Source organism: Musca domestica, unplaced genomic scaffold, assembly GCF_030504385.1.
Source record: "Musca domestica strain aabys unplaced genomic scaffold, Musca_domestica.polishedcontigs.V.1.1 46, whole genome shotgun sequence".
NCBI classification, from domain to species: domain Eukaryota; kingdom Metazoa; phylum Arthropoda; class Insecta; order Diptera; family Muscidae; genus Musca; species Musca domestica.
Window position 1 is genome coordinate 1380913 of NW_026712336.1, and position 21474 is coordinate 1402386.

General features: G+C 35.3%; 4 protein-coding genes across 5 annotated transcripts; 3 read left to right on the forward strand and 1 right to left on the reverse strand.

Annotated features, from left to right (window-relative positions):
- Nucleotides 1-542: 542 nt before the first annotated feature.
- On the reverse strand, nt 543-20244 carry LOC101900871 (uncharacterized). Its single transcript, XM_059127649.1, has 15 exons — nt 20036-20244; nt 18666-18823; nt 17662-18318; nt 17286-17600; nt 15430-15516; nt 14599-15369; nt 14049-14536; nt 13269-13888; nt 12817-13208; nt 12543-12709; nt 9449-10248; nt 9198-9386; nt 1540-1823; nt 1269-1483; nt 543-1200 (listed from the first exon to the last, which is right to left on the reverse strand). The coding sequence occupies exons 1-15, from the start codon at nt 20208-20210 to the stop codon at nt 885-887; spliced, it is 5634 nt and encodes a 1877-aa protein (XP_058983632.1). The 5' UTR covers nt 20211-20244; the 3' UTR covers nt 543-884.
- Nucleotides 2417-4149, forward strand: LOC101900755 (N(4)-(Beta-N-acetylglucosaminyl)-L-asparaginase). Of its 2 annotated transcripts, none has more exons than XM_059127651.1 (2): nt 2417-2675; nt 2786-4149. In XM_059127651.1, the coding sequence occupies exon 2, from the start codon at nt 3060-3062 to the stop codon at nt 4140-4142; it is 1083 nt and encodes a 360-aa protein (XP_058983634.1). In that variant the 5' UTR covers nt 2417-2675; nt 2786-3059; the 3' UTR covers nt 4143-4149. The 2 variants fall into 2 exon arrangements, with proteins under 2 accessions (XP_058983634.1, XP_058983635.1); XM_059127652.1 differs by having other exon boundaries at nt 2822-4149.
- LOC101900932 (mucin-2) lies at nt 6420-8577 on the forward strand. Its single transcript, XM_005190206.4, has 4 exons — nt 6420-6748; nt 6829-6979; nt 7043-7479; nt 7552-8577. Exons 1-4 carry the CDS (start codon nt 6616-6618, stop codon nt 8286-8288), a joined length of 1458 nt encoding a protein of 485 aa, XP_005190263.2. The 5' UTR covers nt 6420-6615; the 3' UTR covers nt 8289-8577.
- Nucleotides 11288-19893, forward strand: LOC101892427 (RWD domain-containing protein 2A). The gene is made up of 2 exons (XM_059127653.1): nt 11288-11419; nt 18887-19893. The coding sequence occupies exon 2, from the start codon at nt 18898-18900 to the stop codon at nt 19795-19797; it is 900 nt and encodes a 299-aa protein (XP_058983636.1). The 5' UTR covers nt 11288-11419; nt 18887-18897; the 3' UTR covers nt 19798-19893.
- Nucleotides 20245-21474: the final 1230 nt, after the last annotated feature.

Sequence of the window (21474 nt, forward strand, 5' to 3'; positions counted from 1 at the left end):
TTCAAATTTGGTATTTGAACTTCGCAATGGATACTACAGCCTATGACAGAAAATTGTCTGTGCAGGTCCACGTTTTGGTATAGCCCCTATATAATGGTACCTCCCTACATTCGATATTTTGATGATTTTAGCTACATTACTCATGGGTTTTTAAGTTTCGCATTTTAATATTGTAATGGCTTATACCAAAGTTGCCTATGCTGGTCCACGTCGTCGTATATACCCTAATATAACAGCTACATTCGGTAGTTTAAAGATTTTAACAGATTTTATTTTTTTGAAAATTGCCAAATTCGTGCCAAATGGCGTGTTGCCTCACATAAACACCGTGCTCCATGAATGCTCACCAATGACTCAGCGGACCGATTGGGTCAATTGAAGTTCCAGGATAATGGAAAACCTCATACTTTACATAAGTCCGATGAAGCTCAACTGAATTCATTGTAACAAAGCGTCTATTATTGTCCCTGAGAGCGTCTATTATTGTCCCAAGAGATTTTAAAATTCAAAGAGATTCTTGTTTTTTTTTATTCATAAATCTATTCATAAAGACTGACACGGCAACTGGAGTCTGAAAATGAAATTAGCCTGGTCTAAGTTTTTAAGGCGGCATTTATTAATCACTTAACGTAATATAGGACATATCTTTGCTGATTATCTTGGTAAATATGGGGATCAATGAGCTCAAACATGTTTAAGGACATTTTAACTCCAAGGTTTAGAGATGATAAACAAAACAAATTTTTAAATATATTGGGTAATGCGCCTGAAAATTATAGAAAATCTAATTGCTTCTCTTACTCACAAACAAGAATATATTTCGAATAAATATGTACAGTTCAGTATATTTACAAATTTATAATAATTAAATAAATTACAATATATTACATTTTACTTAAAACTGTTTTAACAACAATTATTTTATCAATATAACCAATAGCAATCATATATTCCTGTACAGATTTCAAATTAAGTGGACTAATATCTTTAATGTGTTTGGGCAAAATCGTATCAGCTAAGATTTCTTGAAAACCCAAAATATTACCCTGATATTGATAGATAATTAAAGATTTCTCCAATGAATCTGTGATGGCGTACAAGAGGAAATCGTGACTAGCACTAACATGAGAATATTCGATTTTGATGGCATGGGGACATGATAAAGTTTGCCATAATTTAAAAGCGCCACCCTTAATGGATCTGAAATACAAATAAAACATAAGAATTTTATGTTCTATTTATTTTTTTAATAATTTAATTAAAAATACCTATAAATTTCTATAAAACCATTATTCAACGATGTTGGTGTGGCATGGGCCACAACTGCCAAAAAACGTTTGTCTTGGAAATATCCCGTTGCCAATTGTTTGGGATGATTTATCAACAATTTCTGAGTTAATCTCATCTTTTCCGATTCCATGTTCCAAATCTCCAGAGAATTATTTGTGATTAGCGCTATGGAATTGTAGCCAATATTTATTATCTAAAAGCACAAAATATGTTAGAGATTTTCTAAAATAATATATTTAATTAATGTACTTGTCTTATATTATTAGATGTTTTTCCCATGATCTCCGAACTCATCATACTCTCATTTAAATCCACACAATTTATTTTAAACATTGCAGAACTTTGAGCCTTTGGATACATAAATAGGCATGTCTCATTCCAGAATTCTATCTTCAGATGTGTATGCGCAACATTGGTTTTAATATTGGACACAAATTCTTTTATTTTTGTCAATTCCAGAGGCAAATTGACATGATTGGTCATTTTTTGAATAATGTTCAGCAGAACTGGATTCTGTGGTAGCCATCCAAAATCTAGAATTAGAAAAAGAAACGTTTTACTGCGCATTTTCTCCTAAAAATTGTATCGCTTTTAATATTTTTATAAATTGGAATGCACCTTTCATAAGTCGCCTATTCAGTTGCATTTACATACAAATATAAAGATGGGACAAAATGCTTATTGCCGTTAAGGCATATTCTGAAATTACCAATAATGGCGGAAAACTTCAATGAAAATCATAAAAAATTATGTATGGACTCAAATATTTATACTCCAGAGCCAAAAAAAGCATAAAAGTTACAACTGTGATGGAGTAGATTCTTCAGACTACTAAAGGTGTCTACCGAAGCATAAGGCCAATCAAATTTCTTGTCTTATTATATTTGATGTTTTTGCTAGATGTTAATTGGAAACTCAAAAATATTTAAAAAAAAATTAAAAATCTTGCAAAATTATTGTTATTTAAATTCTCTGCACTGAAGAATAATTACAGATGGCGCCATTTACTACAGCAAATCGTTTTATTTCTCAATTCAGATCCCTATAACAGTGTCGATCTATGGATCCCTTGGATTTCCGGTTCATTTAATGAATGTGGCCAACGGTTCGATTTCCTCATGTCTCATTCGTAAACAACAGAGGTCCCTCGGGTTATGCATTCCACTCATTCGTAAACAACAGAGGTCCCTCGGGGGTTTTGCTTTCTCGTTCTTTTTTATCGGGCATTTCTTTTTGATTTCTTATTTGTTCCGTTGGGGACGTCTTTCATTTTGGTTTCCCACGCGCTCATTAGTTTTGCTCTTGGACAGGAAATTGGAAGGAATTGGACACATTGGACATTGGTTGGACCAACCTATATTGGAAAACATAAGCTATAAGACGCAGTGAGTATTTTGAGATTTTAGAAAGGACCTAAGGTATTTGGCATCTAGCTTCTGGTAGAAGCTTCAATGTCAATGTTTCGGAGATTTTTAATTTTTTTAATTTTTACCAGATTTACTATTTTGATGATTACTATTATTTGTACAAGGAAACCATTTTGCAACAAACGCTCATTGGATGATAATCGATTTTACTGATCTGCCAATTATTTTTTGGAAAAGTAAATCATTGGATTGGACGTTTATTCATTAAGAATCTACCTTAATTTGGGATACAACCTGGCATTTTGTATCCTGAAGAGCGCCAACCAGGTTGATATGTTATTACTCATTCCCTGTTTGGTGGTTGGAATTCGGATGTTGTAAATAATTTGGAGTCATTTTGAAATGAAGAAGATAACTAACATTTTAATCCCTGTCACTACAATATTCATTGTAGTTGCAGCAGCAAATTCCCAAGTCACAGATAATGAAAACCTTCCCCTGGTCATCAACACTTGGGCTTTTACGGAGGCCAATGAAGCTGCTTGGAGTACACTGAAAGCCGGAGGCAGTGCCATTGATAGCTTGGTTAAAGGCTGTACGACTTGTGAAGAACTACAATGTGATGGTACTGTGGGCTATGGTGGAAGTCCTGATGAAAATGGTGAAACCACTTTAGATGCCATGATAATTGATGGATCAAACATGAATATGGGCGCCGTGGCTGGGATGAAGGAAATAAAATCCGCCTCCAAGGTGGCACGTTTTGTTTTGGAACACACAAAACATTCCATGCTTGTGGGAGAGGCTGCAACCAATTTTGCAACAATGATGGGCATGCAACGTGAGTCATTGTCCACACCAAAGTCGCAGACAATTCACAAGGAATGGTTGAAAAATAAATGTCAACCAAATTTTTGGATTAATGTTGTTCCAGATTCCAACAAACAATGTGGACCTTATAAACCCCAAAGCGACGCAAATTCGCGTAGCAAACAACAATACTACTCATATAAAGTAGATCAATATAATCATGATACCATTGGCATGATTGTTATTGACAAGGCGGGTCAAATATTTGCCGGTACTTCAACGAATGGTGCCACACATAAAATACCCGGACGTGTGGGTGATTCGCCAATACCAGGTGCTGGTGCATATGCTGATAATGCGGTGGGAGCTGCTGTTGCCACAGGTGATGGTGATGTTATGATGCGTTTTCTGCCCTCCTTTTTAGCTGTAGAATTGTTGCGTATGGGCGCAACACCTGAAGATGCGGCCACGGAATGCATGCAAAGAATTGCTAGATTTTATCCAAGTTTTAGTGGAGGTTTGGTGGTGGCTACACGTATGGGGCAATTTGCCGCTGCCTGTGTTGGAATGGATAAATTTCCCTATTCGGTGGCTTTTGGTAGTGCAAACAACAGCAGCACTAGGGTACTGTATCAAACATGTATCAAAACCAAAGGAAATAAAAATGAATTGTAAAAAGTTAGGATGAGAAAAAGGTTTGAACATTTGGTTATCTATTTACTAGCTGATGAAAACCCCAGAATACGTTCCTACATTTCCATTTTTTTTTTTTTTGTCAAACTCCAGTCTCTCCTTATGAGGAATGACTCTTCGTAAAAGATAAGTATGGTTTCGTATGGAAAAATTGGAGGTTCTCGCATTTTTTTATTACGCCCAAAAGTGTGCTCTTCTATTTTTGTCTCAGGCCAGTAATGACTTTCACATTTTATTTTAGGTGGCTTTGTTGTTTGTATAATATACTTATATAGGATCCGCAACCCAACTTCTTTTTTAACTTGTGCTCATTTCGTAAATGGTAACAATTAGGTCATGTCTGATTTGAATCATAAGTAGTTCTATCCTTCCGCTAAAAGAATGGAGGTGTATATGCTTAAACAACGCTGGGAAATTTTACTTTTCAGAATGTGCGCGAAAATTGAGTGCGGATTTTGAAAGAAGAGAAGCACTGTCAGCTCCATAGCAGAGAAACATTGTCGCACTTAGGGCACATAAAACCCGCACGCATACATTGAGAAGAATGTACCCAAACTAGTTTGACAATATTGAGGTCCTGAAACGATTACAATCCTTTTCATCATTTTTCTCATTCATTTTTCATTTCTCATTTTAGCAAAAAAATGGACCTATTATGACTTCGGGCCAAAATCCCCAACAAACAGTTAGGTGTAAGTACATAAAAAGCTTGAAGTCATGGCTAGGCATCATAATGTCAAATTATAATGAAAAACGATGGCAAGATTTTAGTGGGGCTCTGTTATGCCTTAATGAAATATCACAAAATATGCCTAGCCATGACTTCAAGCTTCTTATGTAAGTCATAATAGGTGCATTTTATTTCTAAAATGAGAAATGATAAAAAAAAGGATTGTTATCGTTTCAGGACCTCAATATTGTCAAAAATTCCCGGCGTTCCATTCATTTTTCAAGATTATACACAACTGTATTCAATCAGAGTTGATTTCTACTACCAAATATATATTGATTTTCATAGGAGGTTTACACAAGACAATTTGTGTTGAATAAGAGCTGCATTTTACACATACAAAGTGACATGGTATAATAAGGAGGTGAAACAGCTTCGTAAAACTACCAAAATACATCCCTGATAGCATGGTACAATTACAGAAGGTAGAACAAAGCTACCCACTAAATACATTTTTTTCTTTTGGTGCCCTTATTCCTTCAAAACATATGCACATTTTTTTGTATGTGTGTGTACAGTACACACATAAAAAATAATAAATAATAAAAATAATTTGAATTTACTTCAAAATTCTGTTACAAAATAAATGCAAACTTTCGACGTTTATGGGCAACACATTGCACAATTTTGGGATAAATCTGTATTGTCCTACTACTTTTGATTCAATCGTGTGGAATAACCATGAAAATCCAATCTTGTTTTGCAGATTTTCCCCAATATATGAATTTTGTAAAAAAAAATTAAAAATAAACAAAACTAACTGTTGCATATTTAAAAGTCTATTTGACACTTTAAGACTTCAGCACAGAGTTGCATTTTTCTAGTTTCTTTTAAGTTGAGCAACCTTCCTTATTGAGTCATGTCTAAAAGTATGTTTACATTCAAAAATCACTGCTAAAATCGGTTATGGTAGTAAACATTTTTTCATTCTTGCAGTACTGGATCGGACAAAATGTAAGCAAGGCCCATGGTAGAAGAATACAGGTAGTTGCACCAACGCTTGGAAACACTAATATGTCAAAAATTATAAAATGTTTCTTCAAAAATAAGTAGATTTGTATATTATTTCCTACATGACGCAAATATGATATGATTTTTTCAACTAGTTTTGCAAATTTGATCAATTTTTCATTCAAAAATTTCGATTCCAAAATTTATTTGACAGTTCATTGTCCCAGCAGCTGTGTCGATGCGACAACCTTTATTATTCTACCACGGCAAGGCCTAATTCATCATTTTATTTGCTTTACATTTTGTTTTACGTTTTATTAAAACACGTTTAATGTGAACCATGTTTAACTGTCCTATTGAATTTACGTGAAATTTGTATGAGAAAATTGCCATACAAAATTGTTGTTTTTTTTTTTTATCGGGAATATGTGAAAAACAATTCCATCTTTAATTTCTAGTTTCAAAGAAAAAAATATTTTTTTTAAATTAAAACGGAACTTTTAATAGCCAGTAAACTCTGTGCAATTCGATAACGAGTATCGTCGTAAGTAACCACTAACCAGAGGTTGTCAGCACTGTAACGCGAAATATCAACGAAAGAGGAAGGCAAAAAATCGAAGCTGCGCCAACGAACAGAAAGTTTCAAGATTTTGCAAGCGAAAAGTGCATTTTACTCTCTAAGCCAGTAAAAAGAAGGAGATTTTGAGGAGCGTCTAAATTATAATTACTGTATCATAGATAAAAGAAAAACACTTCAATAAACAAGAAATCACAATGCCTATTCAACTGGACAAGATTTTGGCCGATATTGCCAATGAGGTTGTTTTACATCCAAATTATCAAGGCGCCACAAAAAAAGAAATTGACGATGCTTGGGCAAGAGTGGGAAAAAATAGTAATTTGTCGGGTAAGCAAAAGGGCGCGCGGGCAAGCCATTGTTTTCCCCATAAACAACAATAAGCTTACATGTTTTATATTCTCTTATAGTCCATGAATCTCGTTCGATATTCAAAGTTTTGCAAAAGAAATATGATCAGGAAAAAATTAAAGAAACATCGGCTTGGAAATTATTTGCGGTTATGGATAAAATTCATAAAAAAGTGGAACCCAAGCCGGAACCGCCACCACCAAAAGAAGAGTAAGTCAGATCTTTGAAAATAAACAAATGAAAATATCGATTAAAATACAAATCTAATTACAGGGAAACCAACGCCGCCATGGAAGAGGATGAAGAATATGAAATGTTGGAAGTTCAAGAGGAAGAAGATGGTGGTGGACAGCCAGGTCATCACTCTGGGGAATCGGGCTCTGAGGCAGAAAGTCCAAATAAGTCAAGTCAAAATTATTCCACATCACCAGAAAAGCAAGAAGAGCAAAAACAGACCACTAAAAACGTAAGCAAACCACAGACCACACCCTCTACTAGCTCTTCGCCTGGATCGGAGAATATTCGACCAAATACCGGAGCCAAGTTGTTAAACTCAATGGCCACTGTTACAACGACCAAGCCAAATGTTCCAACAACACCAACCTCGGTTACAGCCGCGGCTCTACAAAAGAAAGGCATTACCATGAAGAAAACCAGTGGAGTTTCTCCTGCTAATCAGCAAGGACGATCTATTATTAAAACTCAACAAGGTAGAGAGCAGCATAGAGAACACAAGTCATTATTCAAAATATTTAAATTATTTTTTTCTAATATTTTTACAGCTCGCACTGCAGCCAATGCTGGGGCCATGCATGGTTTGGAAGTTGGTAAAACAATACAGTTGCCGGAATCCCTGAAACGTAAACTATCAATAGAACCCACTACACCCCAAAATAAACGAGTCAATCAACAACATACGCCCCAGTCTACAAAAGGTTCTCCTTCTTCGGCTTCAACAAAATCTTCACCACAAACCCAACAACAGCAAAACCAACAGCAGCACACCACAACTGCCCAGCTATTGCAACTTAAACAAGATTGTCAAGAACAAGAGCGTCAACAAAACTCTGGAACAACTCCACCAGGCATTAATGTCATTACCATACCAGCAAATCCTTCCGGCAATCTGGTAAATGGTATTATAAACACCAGCGCTGGAGGTCCTTCGTCTTCCACAGCGGCCACTGTAGCTTCGACAACCTCAACTAATGGCTTTTCACCGCGCATTGAGGATATTGATTTCCGTAATGATATTATTTTTGATTCCAATAATGCTGTTAATGGCTCTGCTATGCCTGGCAAGGTACCCAATGCCTCAGAAATTATTAATCTGGGCAATTTTGATAACTCCTTGCCGCCAACGTTCTTTAAGAATTTGTGTAACTCATCGCGACACGAGGCATTGGGTCTGTATGTGGCCAATGTTATGAATCGCTTGCGTCCTCGTTCGGCCGCAAAACTGGAAGTTGGCATATTAAGAGCCATTTTAGATGTACAAAGCGATGAATTGGACCAGTAGATTTTAGTTTTTTATAAGAATTGTCTTAATAGTTGAGAATACCATATGTTAAGTATTGTCACCTTTTTTTTATTATTTTAAATGCCATGTCTTTGTGCTCGTTTCTCCATTTTGATTTATTTTTTAATTCTTGGTTTTAATGAACTGTTCTGTTATTGTAGCGTACATTTAGAGAAGCCAACCTAGCCCTATGCTAAAGTATTTCCATTAAAATAATCCTACTCCCTCTCATGTTTAGTTTATAAGTTAACCATTTTTAAATAAAACAAATAAAAGTAATTATGACGAACGATGTGAAAGAATTTTGGTTCTCTTTGTGGGTAGAGAAAGAAAAAAAATGCACAACAATACACACATTTAAAAAGGGCGGGAAATTCGATTGAGCAACAGCTGCAAACAAATGTGTGGAATACAACAACAAATGTTTAGGGGTGAAACTGAGATAGCAAAACGCTGTTACTTGGAAATGCTGCTAGTAATTGTAAGGATAGCTGGGTAGTCCAAGGGAATTTTTACTTCAGGCAACAATAGCAATGTTAGGTTAAGTTGAAGAAGTTGTTGTTTTTGGTGCAGATTGTGCCGCGATCAATGTTTATTCCTTTAACATGTGCATATGTGTGGGTGTTCAAGGTGATCTGATAATTGCTTGTTTTCAAGGACAAAACGTTGATGTTAAAATAGTTCTATGTGTGCATTTATATAATTTCAAGGAATACCTACAATAGCTTCAACACGTAGATTTTAAGTCATTTTTTACACAAACAGTGTTACAATTGGTGGATATTAAATTAATTTTTTCCAGGAATATTTGTTTTAAAGAAAGCGGTTATTTACTTTGTTGACGGAAGAACTTCTGAGCTACACAACCTGAAATATTTCAGATTTTTTTTTATTTTACGAAAAACTTACCACGAGTTTGAATGAATTTCTTAGAATCTGGCTGCCATACATAAAAATTTATATTGTGTGTTCTGTTATCCAATAATGCCAAGATATCTACCACTTCCGATGAATCATTAAAATAGAAATGCATTACTTTCGAAGATTGTGTAGGGAAAGTTTGTGCAATTTCAAAATGATCCAAGGTATAAGACGTATCTGAAAAATAATACATCCAAGTATATATATAAAAATATTTAAAAAATTATAATTTTAATTACCTTTTGTTATATTGAGCAAATACCGTTCAAAACCCTGTAAACTTTTGAAATTCTCTAGATCTATTTTCGAATCAGCATCCACACTGGATTCTGTGGTGATGTCATCTAGGGATCTTTGCCAGCGTGTGTTGTGCATAGAATTGTCGGGACCATAGTAGTTATCCACATTTACGGTTTCCTTGAACACCACATGGCTTGAAATTTCCGTATTCGATGCCCATGGAATTAAACTGTCCATTAATTTCGGCATATATTCGGAATTAATAAAATCAACATATAAATTATCAATATTATTCGTTAAGAAACGTTTCTCATCTTTGAGATGACTGGTTATGCGTAAATTTTTCGGTAAGATTTGTTTGCGATCTTGTAAAAAGAGATGATCTTCATGAAACGTTACATTGTTAAGTGTCCCTATAACTTGTATGTCATTAAAGACATTCAGTGATGATATTGTTGTGGTGCCATGTATCGTATAATTTTCATAAAGATAAACAGCATCATTGATCCACTTGCCAAGTGGAATTTTATTAAGCACACTTGTGTGATCGGCCATCAGATTATCTATGGTGGCACCTTTCAACATCATTTTCGGAGCTCTAATTACATAGGGCGCATCGTTGTTGACATTATGAACGACATCATCTACTAAATTTAAATTATTTATTAACACTTGATTGAGGTTTCCATCAATAACTGCTTCAAGAATAGACCAATTCCCGGTAATGGTTGGAGGAGGATGATCATAGTTTGATTTTAAGGTATTTTCGACAAATTTCATAAAGTCCAATTGTGTTCCACTGCAAAAAAACATGAAGATTTAATTAAACATTTACGAAAGTTTGACATAAATGTTATTAAATTATAATGGATTTAGTGCTGTTAACACGAAAGTTCTGCAAAAAAAGAGCGGTTGGAGAGAGACATTTTGACAGTTCTTTCGGTGAGAGTTTGCAAATTCTTACGGGAAAAGTAACCAGACACACCTAATAATTCCGTGCAGAATAGAAGGTGTAACAATTGATCTCGAAGTTGCATTTTCCTGCAGAAAAATAAAAAGCTAAAGGGAGTTATTTACGTTAAAGCTTTTTTTCCGGGTTAACCTTTATTTTTAAGATTTATTTGAGCTACCTATATACAATAGTATTGACAGTTTAAATCGACTGGGTTTTATTTTAAATCCAACGTACTATTAACAAAGAATTTAAAGTATTTCTAACGAAAAGCATCCGATGTATATAACACCATGAATTTTATAAGTTTCAATTTAATTAATTATAATTATTATTAAAACACACTATTTGATGGGAATTTGACCAAAAAAGCATGCAACTTATTTATTAAAGCTGTTAAAAATACAGCCACATTTGAAATTAAAAAAAAAATGCAAGACATCAAATATACATTTCTAATTAAAAAAAAAAACAATAGTAAATTCAATATCTTTAGTTTCTTGTTTTTAAATTATTTTTGCTTTTTTAATCCAATTTTTCAAATTGCCCTCAACAAATAGGATACACTAGGTACGAAAAAGACCTATTAGTGTTGCCAACTTCACATATTATTTCTTCTCAATTATTCATGATTAAACTAATCGAGATTAATCGAGAAAAATGCTCTCCGAGAGAATAAAATTCTGAGCGCATATTTATGTTTTGGCTGAAATTGTTAAATTTGCCTTAACACTTCAATATTATCACGTCAAATTAAATGATTTTTCGTTTCGTTTTTCATTTTAAATTTTACGTACAAAATAATACCATTATACCCGTGAATGTGGCAACATAATATTGTCTGGTGTCGCATTTACAATTATGTGGCAGCTTAGGTTATTTTTATGTTGCCTCTTCCATTTTCTCAACATTCGGTGTGTTGCCTCCTCCATATTCTACACTTGGCCTGTTGCCTCTTCCCTCATTCACAACTCTCTTTGTTGCTTTGAGTCGAGTCGGTAGTGTTCGCATTAGTTGTGTAAGTTATTTAAATTTATTTAATATTTGTTAATTTGTTTTATTATTGATCAGGAATAGTGTGTATCCAAGGCTCCATTGACCTCTGTGCTCGACGAATTGAAGTACCCAATTTGCCACTAGTGTGGGAGCAAAACAAACTCTTTTGTTTTTAGTATGCGCCACGCCGCCAAATTGCAGGCAATGAAATGACTGATGAAGAGAGATTGGCAACCGGTTAGCGATCTTGAGGCGAAGGCGAAGCACTTCCTCTTATCACTTAATAAACTAGAAGTGAGGTTAATAGTGGGCACTCTACTGGCTTTCGAATTGTATGTCAGTATTGCTTTCTGCTGTAGACTATGTGAGGATGATGAAGAGTTAGAGACATTGGAACACATATGAACATGTTATAAAACATCATCGGCTATACAAAAGATCTTAACTGGACTTTGTTTTTCTATCAATTCTTCCTTGGCGTCCAGGATGAGCATCCTTCATGAATTTGATATCATTCAAGTCAGTGGTGTATTTTAAACTGAACAAAGGTCCCTGAGCTATTTAGTCATAGTTCCGCAGTGGTTACATTATTGATTGATTTATATTTTCGACATAACCTAATCATCTTAATTGCACACACGATATCCACGCTGAAGCTATTATAAGATTAATTTCTCTATCTTCGGGGATACCAGTAGGACCCTACCTATCTGTTACAAAAACCAGAAATACTAAAATTCTTCCATCTTATATCGTTCATAGTTTGAACAACATCAGGTTTTTTTACGAGTTTCCCGTAGCAGAGATTCCAAGAAAAAGGAGAGCTTTTATGGGCCAGAAGACCACTCATATACCAAAGACCTATCGGTCTACTGTAGACAGAAGACCTCTTACGGCATCTGCATAATATATGAATTGAATTTCTTCCATTAATGGAATTTTATTTAAAGGATTGCTTTGAAATAAAATATTCTGAAGAAAATCTTTTTAATGTCCCTAATGGATAAATAACTCTACGGAGGTCTACTAAAGATTATTTTTGTTGTACAACAGGTGTAGTAAACTAGGCAACTAAAGTTTGCATTGGAGCTGATCATCATCATAATAGTTCTGCAGAAAGCTTTTAAAAAGATATTGCCTCTTACCTTTCTTTCTCGATTATGGGTCCAAATAGCTGAATATCATCGGCTTGGATATCTTCGGCAAAAGTTACAGTTTCCGCAAAAACAACTTGACTGACAACCTGTTGCGGCTTTGTTTTACTAAAGTAATTCTCACTAATATACGACAAGTCCATGTTGTTCATGGGACCCTGAAAAGGAATAAAAACACAAGAAATGTTGCCATTAAAAAGAGTTCTAATGGTAATGCTGAATGGAGTCTGATACACATAAATAATCAAACATATTCCATAAATACCTCAAATTCCAATAGGCCCTCAAAATAGGCATCATCGATTTCAACATTTTCCTGTAAGACCACATTTTCATTGGCTAGCCATACGTTATCCAAAATTGTTGGTATATTCTGATAATTTAGAGTTTTATAAATAGGTGGTCCATGTTTTAAATAGGCGTTCTCTACAATCAATTGTTGTGTATAATCCTCTTGGAGAAATTTATGTAATGCCTGGACGTGAATGCCTTTAATGATTGTTAGATTTAAGGGATCTCCTATCACTTCCAGATCTCCTTCAATGATGAGAGGATGTAGTACCCTTTGTACTTCATTACGGCATAAAAATTCTTCAGGAACATAATAATGATTAAGAGTTTGTGTGGTTAAACCAGATGACATTTCAATGGGATTTTCTGGAAAACGAAAAATATTTTCAATTAATGTTTTTTTTCCTGAATACAAAACCAACTCACCAAACATCATTTCATTTAGAAATTCATCCCGATTAATCCAATACGTTTTCGTATAGAGATCATTGATCGAGAAACCATTCAACTTCCCCCCAATGTGCAAACCATTTTCCGCTGTCACCGTACCAAAAGTCTGTGGCACCATAAACACCTGTTGTTCGGCGGCGTATTTTTGCAGCCAACTTTTGCCTAATTCCTCTGCTTTGATATCATTAATTTTGCCATAGAACGATAATTTCGTGACATTCATGGGATAATTAAATTTGAAATTGCCCACATATTTTATATTGCCCTCCAATTGCAAGAGATTTCGTTCGATTTCTTGTATATTACGTTCATTGATAGTTGAGTTTAATATTAAATTTTTCACATAAATCGAACCATGGAATTTTTGATGTTTCGAAAAGATCTCTTGTTGATTGGGGGCACTACGTGACTTTTGCCTGTATATATCAACGATGTTTTGTTGAAATATTCGATTGTTGGTATTAAGATTGTCCACTTTCAGCGTTTCCACTTTAAGATTATCCACAATTAGATTGCCGTTAATAGTTTGATTGGTTGATTTTGTAAGGTATTCGGTTATATTGCGGTTGTTGATAAGAATTGAAGTGCTATTGATGCTGGAATTGGGGAGAAGATTGAACAAAAAGCAAGGTATGGTAAAACATACAAATAGAGAGATAAAGATTCCTTGGAAAACTTCAGGAGATCTTTTTGTAAAAGTTATGAAGACACCTCTAGATCTCACCAAAGATTTTCGTCAAATTAAGAAAATCTTACCTCTTGGCTTGAATTTTCCCAACTTTCATTGGCACGCCAATGGTTTGATTATTATTTCGTAGAAATGAATTCTTCTCCAATTTTTCCATATCAATGCCATTGAGATTTTTAAATTCACTAAAGCCACGGCTAATTTCCAATGAGCCGGCAAATTGTTTGGCACCTTCTATTATTTGTATTTCATCTTGATTGAGTTTGACGAGCCGTTGTAAATCATTACGATTTACAAAACTCACCAGCGTATTATTCGCCACAATGGGTTGCAGAAATTTCAGTTTAATATCTTCCAAAGTCTTATTCATTCGAATGCCTCGATCCAGAGTTTGCCTTACGGACATCTTTTCACGCAAATCGATAATGTCCCCTGTTTTGAGCAAACGATTGATATCAACATCGCCATTTATCATAAAATCACCCTGCAGTTGCAAGGGTTCGTGGATGGCCTTATTGGGTGTTATGGATTCTAGATGTCTACCCAACATTTGACCCTAAAAAAATTCAACATATTTAGGTTATTTTGCCATTGAAAAACACACCACCCCCAACTTACCGCAATTGTTATGGGTTCCATAACTTTAACATTACGCATACTTTTTGGACCCTCAATAACTTGGGTTTCATTCGATCTGCGCAGCAAAACATCCAGTTTACCTTGCAAAACTCGTACATTATTCAGGCGCTCATTGATTTGAACGGCCTTGGCACGAATCGGTTGGGAAAATTGTATGTCCTGATTGATGGTGTATTCCCCGCCATCGATGGGAATTAGGCTACTTAAATGTTGTTGATTTACCACATTCCCCGTGACAACAATGCGAGGGGTTTCTAAATTTTTTATTTTAACATTGGCTGCATTAATTATTTGTTCCTCCTCTTCTGGCATACGTTTTAGGGTATCATTTAATAAATCATTCCATGTATATTCATTCAATTTGCCATTAATATTAAGATTTCTAATCATAAGTATCTCATTGTCTTCCAAATAACTAACGTCAGAAAATCTCTCTTCCGCAATGGGGGGTTTCATGAAGCTTTCATAGATGGTTATTTTCTTTGCATGGATTTCTTTGAACTCTGGATTTTCAATATCTATTTGGTTGATCTTCTTTGCTTGCAGCCTATTGTTGAGAGTCAATTCCTTGATGTTTAAGGTATCATATTCCAAATCATCGGCTTGATCTTGTCCCTGATCTTTATTGTTGCTATGACGTTTTGCGTGTGGTTTTTGTAGAATATCTCTTTCCAATATATCCAAAGCCTGATTTATATAGGATAGGGGTTTCCAATAGTTGGTGGACATTTTCCTATTGGGGTATACCAGCTTTTTCAAGGCGAAATCTTTTAATTTAAAAGGAAGTCAAAATTTTAGGGCATTTCTTACCATTTTTGTAGAGACCGTGTCGATTTTGGCAGCGCTAATGTCTCTTTTCAGTTTTGCTCCGTAGGATTCCAATATTCCACGTTTGTTCTGTGTAGAAATAATAAAATGGAACAATATAATGCACGAAGCTTTTGAAATACAAGAAAACTCCAGCCCTACGTACAAAAATTTTGTCCCTAATCTGTCCCTGCCGCATATTTTTATACCCTCCACCATAGTATGGAGGTTATATTAAGTTTGTCATTCCGTTTGTAACACCTCGAAATACACATTTTAGACCCCACAAAGTATAAATATTCTTGATCAGCATAAAATTCTATGTCGGTTTAGCTATGTCCGTCCGTCTGTGCAAATCACTCTAGCTTCCGAACGAATTGAAGTAGATTGATAAAATTTTGCACAAATGTAGGTTATGTCTGCAGGACTTTTGGTATTGAAAATGTAGGTCCACGTTTTGGTATAGCCCCCATATAACGGTACCTCCCGATATTCGGTATTTTGATGATTTTAGCGACGGAATAGTTTCAAATTTGGTATTTGAAGTACGTAATGGATACTACAGCCTAAGACTGAAAATTTTCTGTGCAGATCCACCTCTTCGTAAAGCCCTCATATAACCGTACCTCCCGATATTCTGTATTTTAATGATTTTAGGGGCATTTTTCACCAGATTTGTTTTAAATTTGATATTTGAAGTTCGTAATAGATACTTCAGCCTACGACAGAAAATTAGCATTTCCAAACACTTCAAATTCCCAAATATAAATTATTGATGTGCTTCTGGAAAACATTCATGGTGTGTCAGTATCTATTATTCATTCCCGCTTTTAGAGGTGAGGTGACTGCCGAATACTCGGCGAAGCTTCATCCGCAACCATTTTGTTCACGTGATTTGTTTGTATTTTTAACGAAAAAAGATGTCTCAATTAACCTTTCATCCAAGCTTCACTTTTCTCCCTGATGAAAGGAAACGGTAGAGTACTTGCTATGTCAATGTTCAGGACGGTCGAGCAAACGACAAAGGCTTCAAGGAAACCTTGTCGACCTCTTATAAACGCTATAGGTTGGTCTGAGGTCAGCTATGCGGCTACAGTGTGGTCTGCGAATACTAGTGCTACGCAGTGGAAGCACATCCAGACCTGCCAGGATGCTGCCGTGATAACTGCGAAAGGGTGCCTTCACATGATACCTGTGGACTATCTACATGAGAAGGCAAACGACCTTCTCATACGTCAGCATATGTTTTCGTTGCAGTACCTGTTTGGGTGTTACCGTGAGAGTCATTCCAACCATCATACGGTAGATACAACTCCCCCACCCAGGCGTGCCAGGAAGGACATACACGATCTCGAGAGGGAGGTCCAACGCTATAAGAGAGAACCTCTAGATCAAGAAGCCTATCAGGCAGGTCTCATTGGCATTCATACCGATGAAGTCGCAGATGCTATCAGCAATTACAGGATAAATATAGTCCTCGAAGTACACCTCCCATCCATTGCAGCTGAAGAACGCTAGCTGCCTCGACAAACCAGGTTAGTTTTGCGCAATTACGTTCAGAATGGTGCAGTCGTCTCAATTCGTATTGGGCACGTATTGACAAAGATGTGCGTTACGCCCGCCCGTCGGGTGATACCGGCCCGCACAGTACGCTGCACCTCTTTAATTGTACAGCCAAAACTACTCAACTCACTTCAGAAGATCTATGGCTACAGCCTGCTAAAATAGCCGAATTTTTAAACCTGGAGCTTTAACCAGATTAGCAGAAAACAAACATCCATATGTACTACTACTACTACAACAACAAAGGATGCACCTCGTTAAGGGGAGATCTATATTTTAGGGAAATAACTTCTTACCTGAACCTGGATGGTCAATTCCTCAATATCATTGGTTTGAACTCGCTTCGATTCGCTTTCAAGCCAATCCATGATGTCCTGTTTCAATTTATGAATTTTTGGGTTATTTCTAAATTCAGGTTTATAAACTACCATTGTATCTTCAATTCGATATCGGTGGCTTATTAACAAACATGGATGTTCATCCTCCTGATGTACATAAAAGTTATGGCCTGTAAAGTGCATCGATGACTCATGGAACATTCCACGATCAAAATGAAACAGCCGAATATCATCTTCACCGTAGGATGCCAAGAGAAACAATGATTTTGGGAGCTATAAAAGGAATGGAACAAATTATATAACTTTTGGAAAGAATATCACATTTGTCACCTACCTGAACCACTTTGATTTTCTTAACCCTACTTATAGGCAATTGCTGAAAGGGTATAAATTGATCAAGATCATTGAAAACATACACCCCTGAGTTATCCCTGCCACTGGAGGCAAAAATCAAAAAATGCTTTGCATCTTCTGTCTCTTCCTGCGTCTCAAAATACTCCACATCCATTGACGAAGGTGTTTGAATTTCTTGAAATAATTCAAATTTTTGAGAGGTTTGGGAAAATTTTAAAATTTTTTGATTGCCATAGACAGCTAGTGCAATGTAGGTCTCTTCGTTTATGGTAAATAGTCTCATGTTTTGAGTATAGTAAGGGCAAAATGTATTGCCTTGGATCTTGAATTTCATATTCTCCGACCATTTGAAATAGGGGCAGGAGGTCTCTACATTATTGGTAATATGAAAAAGATAAAATCCATTATCGCCAACGTGAAGTACGGATTTTCTTAAATCTGGTGTTGATAAATTCTGAATGGGCTTTATATGCTGAGCCGTTATTTCATATATAATCGAGTTATCTTCAGTTCCTGGCACACTTGATGTTTTGTTCTTCTGGACAATTGAAACATAACCTTTACCATTGAATTCAGCACAATCCATTGACACTGCATTAGGTTGAGGTGTACTGGCTATTTGGTCATATGATTCGTTCTGGAAAAAGGGAAACAAATTGGATAATTAATTTTTTTGGATTGTTTGCATTATTTGAATTAGAGCCTGGACACTATGGTGCTTTCAATTGTCCTGCCTCGATGACATGGTATCCAATAACACTTGGAACTATTGGTCAGTTTTCTTTACGTGATCACATATAAAAGATGATGCTTTGTCATCAGCAGCTTTGTTTAATATAAAATGTTGAGAAGATTCCGTTCCACCAGTTGGTACAGAAATTTGAAACTCAGCCTCTAAACTAGTTTCAGTCTTCTGACGGTTTACAGTGCTTGGCGTAGACAAGCCCTGTAATCTAATGGTATTCATAAGAGTGTTTTACTTACCAACATTTTCATCACAGTAAACTGCCTCGATCCTCTCTCATTTCGATGTAGTGCTGCAATATATTTTTCCTCAGAATCCGTGTGGATTATACATGTATCCAAGGGAAAGGGGATTGGTATGGTAGACACCTTCTTAAATCCAGTCCATGTTGGAGGATCTAAACAAAAGAATATTTTTTTTTACAAATTCTAACATTCTCTTTTCCGTCTTCTTTTTTTAGCTCGCTCCGCAATGGATGATCAATTGGAAATGTACAAAGAGTGTATTACCAAACAGCTGGAAGAAGTCGATATGTTGTCATCAATTTATTGCAGTCCGGGCGAAATGCACATTTTCGATCCCGGAGTTATTAGCGATTTCAATGAATTCCTACAGAACCCCACCAATGAAAATGTGATGATGTACCTAAAAGCCCATCTAGATTATAGTATTAAATTGCAATGTGGAAGACAGAATGATAAAATCGAAATACGCATCGAATTGCCACACATGTATCCATTGTTGGAAAATGCCATTGTAATTGTTCACACGCCACTGCTAACGAAGAACAAGGAGATCTATTTGAAAAAGGAGCTAGAATTGTACATTGAATCCATGGATAAAACTGAAACATATATCTATCAAGTTTTATCATGGTTACAAGATTACATCGATGATTTGATACAAAAGAAAGCCAGTGAATTTGAGGATATATCCACAACAACAACGACAACAAATCACGAAGAGGAAATGTTGGATTTTGAACGGTTGTGGATCTATTCACATCACATCAAATCGAAAACAAAACGTCAGGAAATCGTCAAGGAGGCACGCAATTTGGAATTGAGTGGTTTTAGCCGTCCCGGCAAACCGGGCATTATATGCGTGGAGGGTACCAAGGAAAATACCCAAGAATTTTGGCGTACAATACGAGCCTATGGTTGGCAAAAGATTTCGTTGTGTAAAATTGAATCGGCACGCAAGCCTAGAGATAAAATGGATAAATTAAGACGTTTTGAGGGTTTCAAGGAACAGCTGTTTTGTGATGATATCGAAAGCAATGATGGTGTCATGAATATGGCATTATTTCTTAAATATTTGGAAAACCATAACTCTGGCTATATGAAAAAGGAGTTGTTTGGTTTGGAGTAAAGTGCCTATTTTGTATTTGTAAATATTTAGAATTTGTTAATATTTTTTTATATTGTTAATAAAAAAACTTTTAAAGTTTACAAATTTTAAATTTAATGGGGATGTGTGAATTCATTATCAATAGAAAACCACAAAAAAGGAGGAGAATGGTTTCATTGGAAGAATTAAATTATTGTAATATAGAATTTTATACGTAACAATAGTTCTCAAAACTTTTCCTGAAACAAAAAATATTCACCTTCATCCATTGGCAACAAGAATTTCTTTAATTCTCTCTTGTGTAAATTTGAGTTAAAGGGCTCCTCTTTTAAATCATTTTTATAATAAAAATTCACATTAAATCCACTTCCGAACTTAAATAAATTTAATATTATGAATAAAATTAATATACTCTTTTTAGGCATTTTTATCATCAAACACTGACAAATTATTTCACATCTAAACACTGTACTTTTTTGTTCAATATTAGAAATTTATTGCAAATTAAACCGTTATTATTTCAATTGATAATGGGTTAGTATTTCAACTAACTGTTCATTCATAAAAAATGAGACTTTAATAAGTACGTATAGCAAAGGTGATCATTTTGTAGGGTTGCCAAGTTAGGCGTTAATAAATTAACGACAATCCCTTCATTTCAGAGTATGAACAAAATTATATGAAATGTTTGCATTCGATCCGTTTTATATTTCCTCAGTACGAAAAGTAACAAAAATTATACTCAGATAATGGTATTTGTTGTTTTTTGTTTCGTACTGTTTGTGCAAAAACAAGAACAAAATTGAAATGTACTCTGCTGGGGGACGAAACATTGAAAAGTAAATAGTATTCATTGTGAATGTTTGCTTGTGCATTAACTCAATATAAATGGTGAACAATAACAATATTAACTTTTATTTAATGTCTTTTTAATAATATTAATAATATAAATAATATAAGAAATAAACGGCAAAAAGGCCCAGAAACAATATTTAGATTTATAACTCAAAAGGTGAGAATACATAAAATGCTTTTTTGACAGGCTTAAGTAATCGGCTGGCTTCTTAGTAGATGAAAAAAGGAGTTTTAGGTTGACTTAGTTCGATTTTTGCGCTAACCTCCTTTGCTCTTTTTCGATGAAGCCAGCCGATGAATTAAGTCGGTCAAAAAAGCGTTTTATGTATTCTCACCTTGAAAGTATCAGTCGCGTTTCGAAACGATTTAAGGTGAGAATACATAAAACGCTTATTTGACTGGTTTAAGTCATCGGCTGGCTTCTTCGTATAAGAACAAAAGAGAGTAGGGCCGAAATCGATCTAAGCAAACCTAAAATTCCATTATCCCCCTACGAAGAAGCCAGCCGAAGTCTTAAGCCAGTCAAACAAGCGATTTATGTATTCTCACCATTACTCGCAACGAACAAGTCGACACCCAAAGTCGACCAAAAATACTACTTCTGACAACATTTGGCAATAAACCTAGTAGTTTTGCACTATTGTAATTTGACTCCCTTTGAATTTCAAATCACAATATGAATTCTGACGCAAACTTGGTTGTCAGATGGGCTTACTGACCGACCTTATGTATGTAGGCAATGTCGGGATCAGTATTTTAATCGGAAAACTATCAGGGCTGTCACAGAAACCATGTCGGTTTTGCTATTTGTCGTTTTTGTAAACCAATGTTGGTTTCATTTGG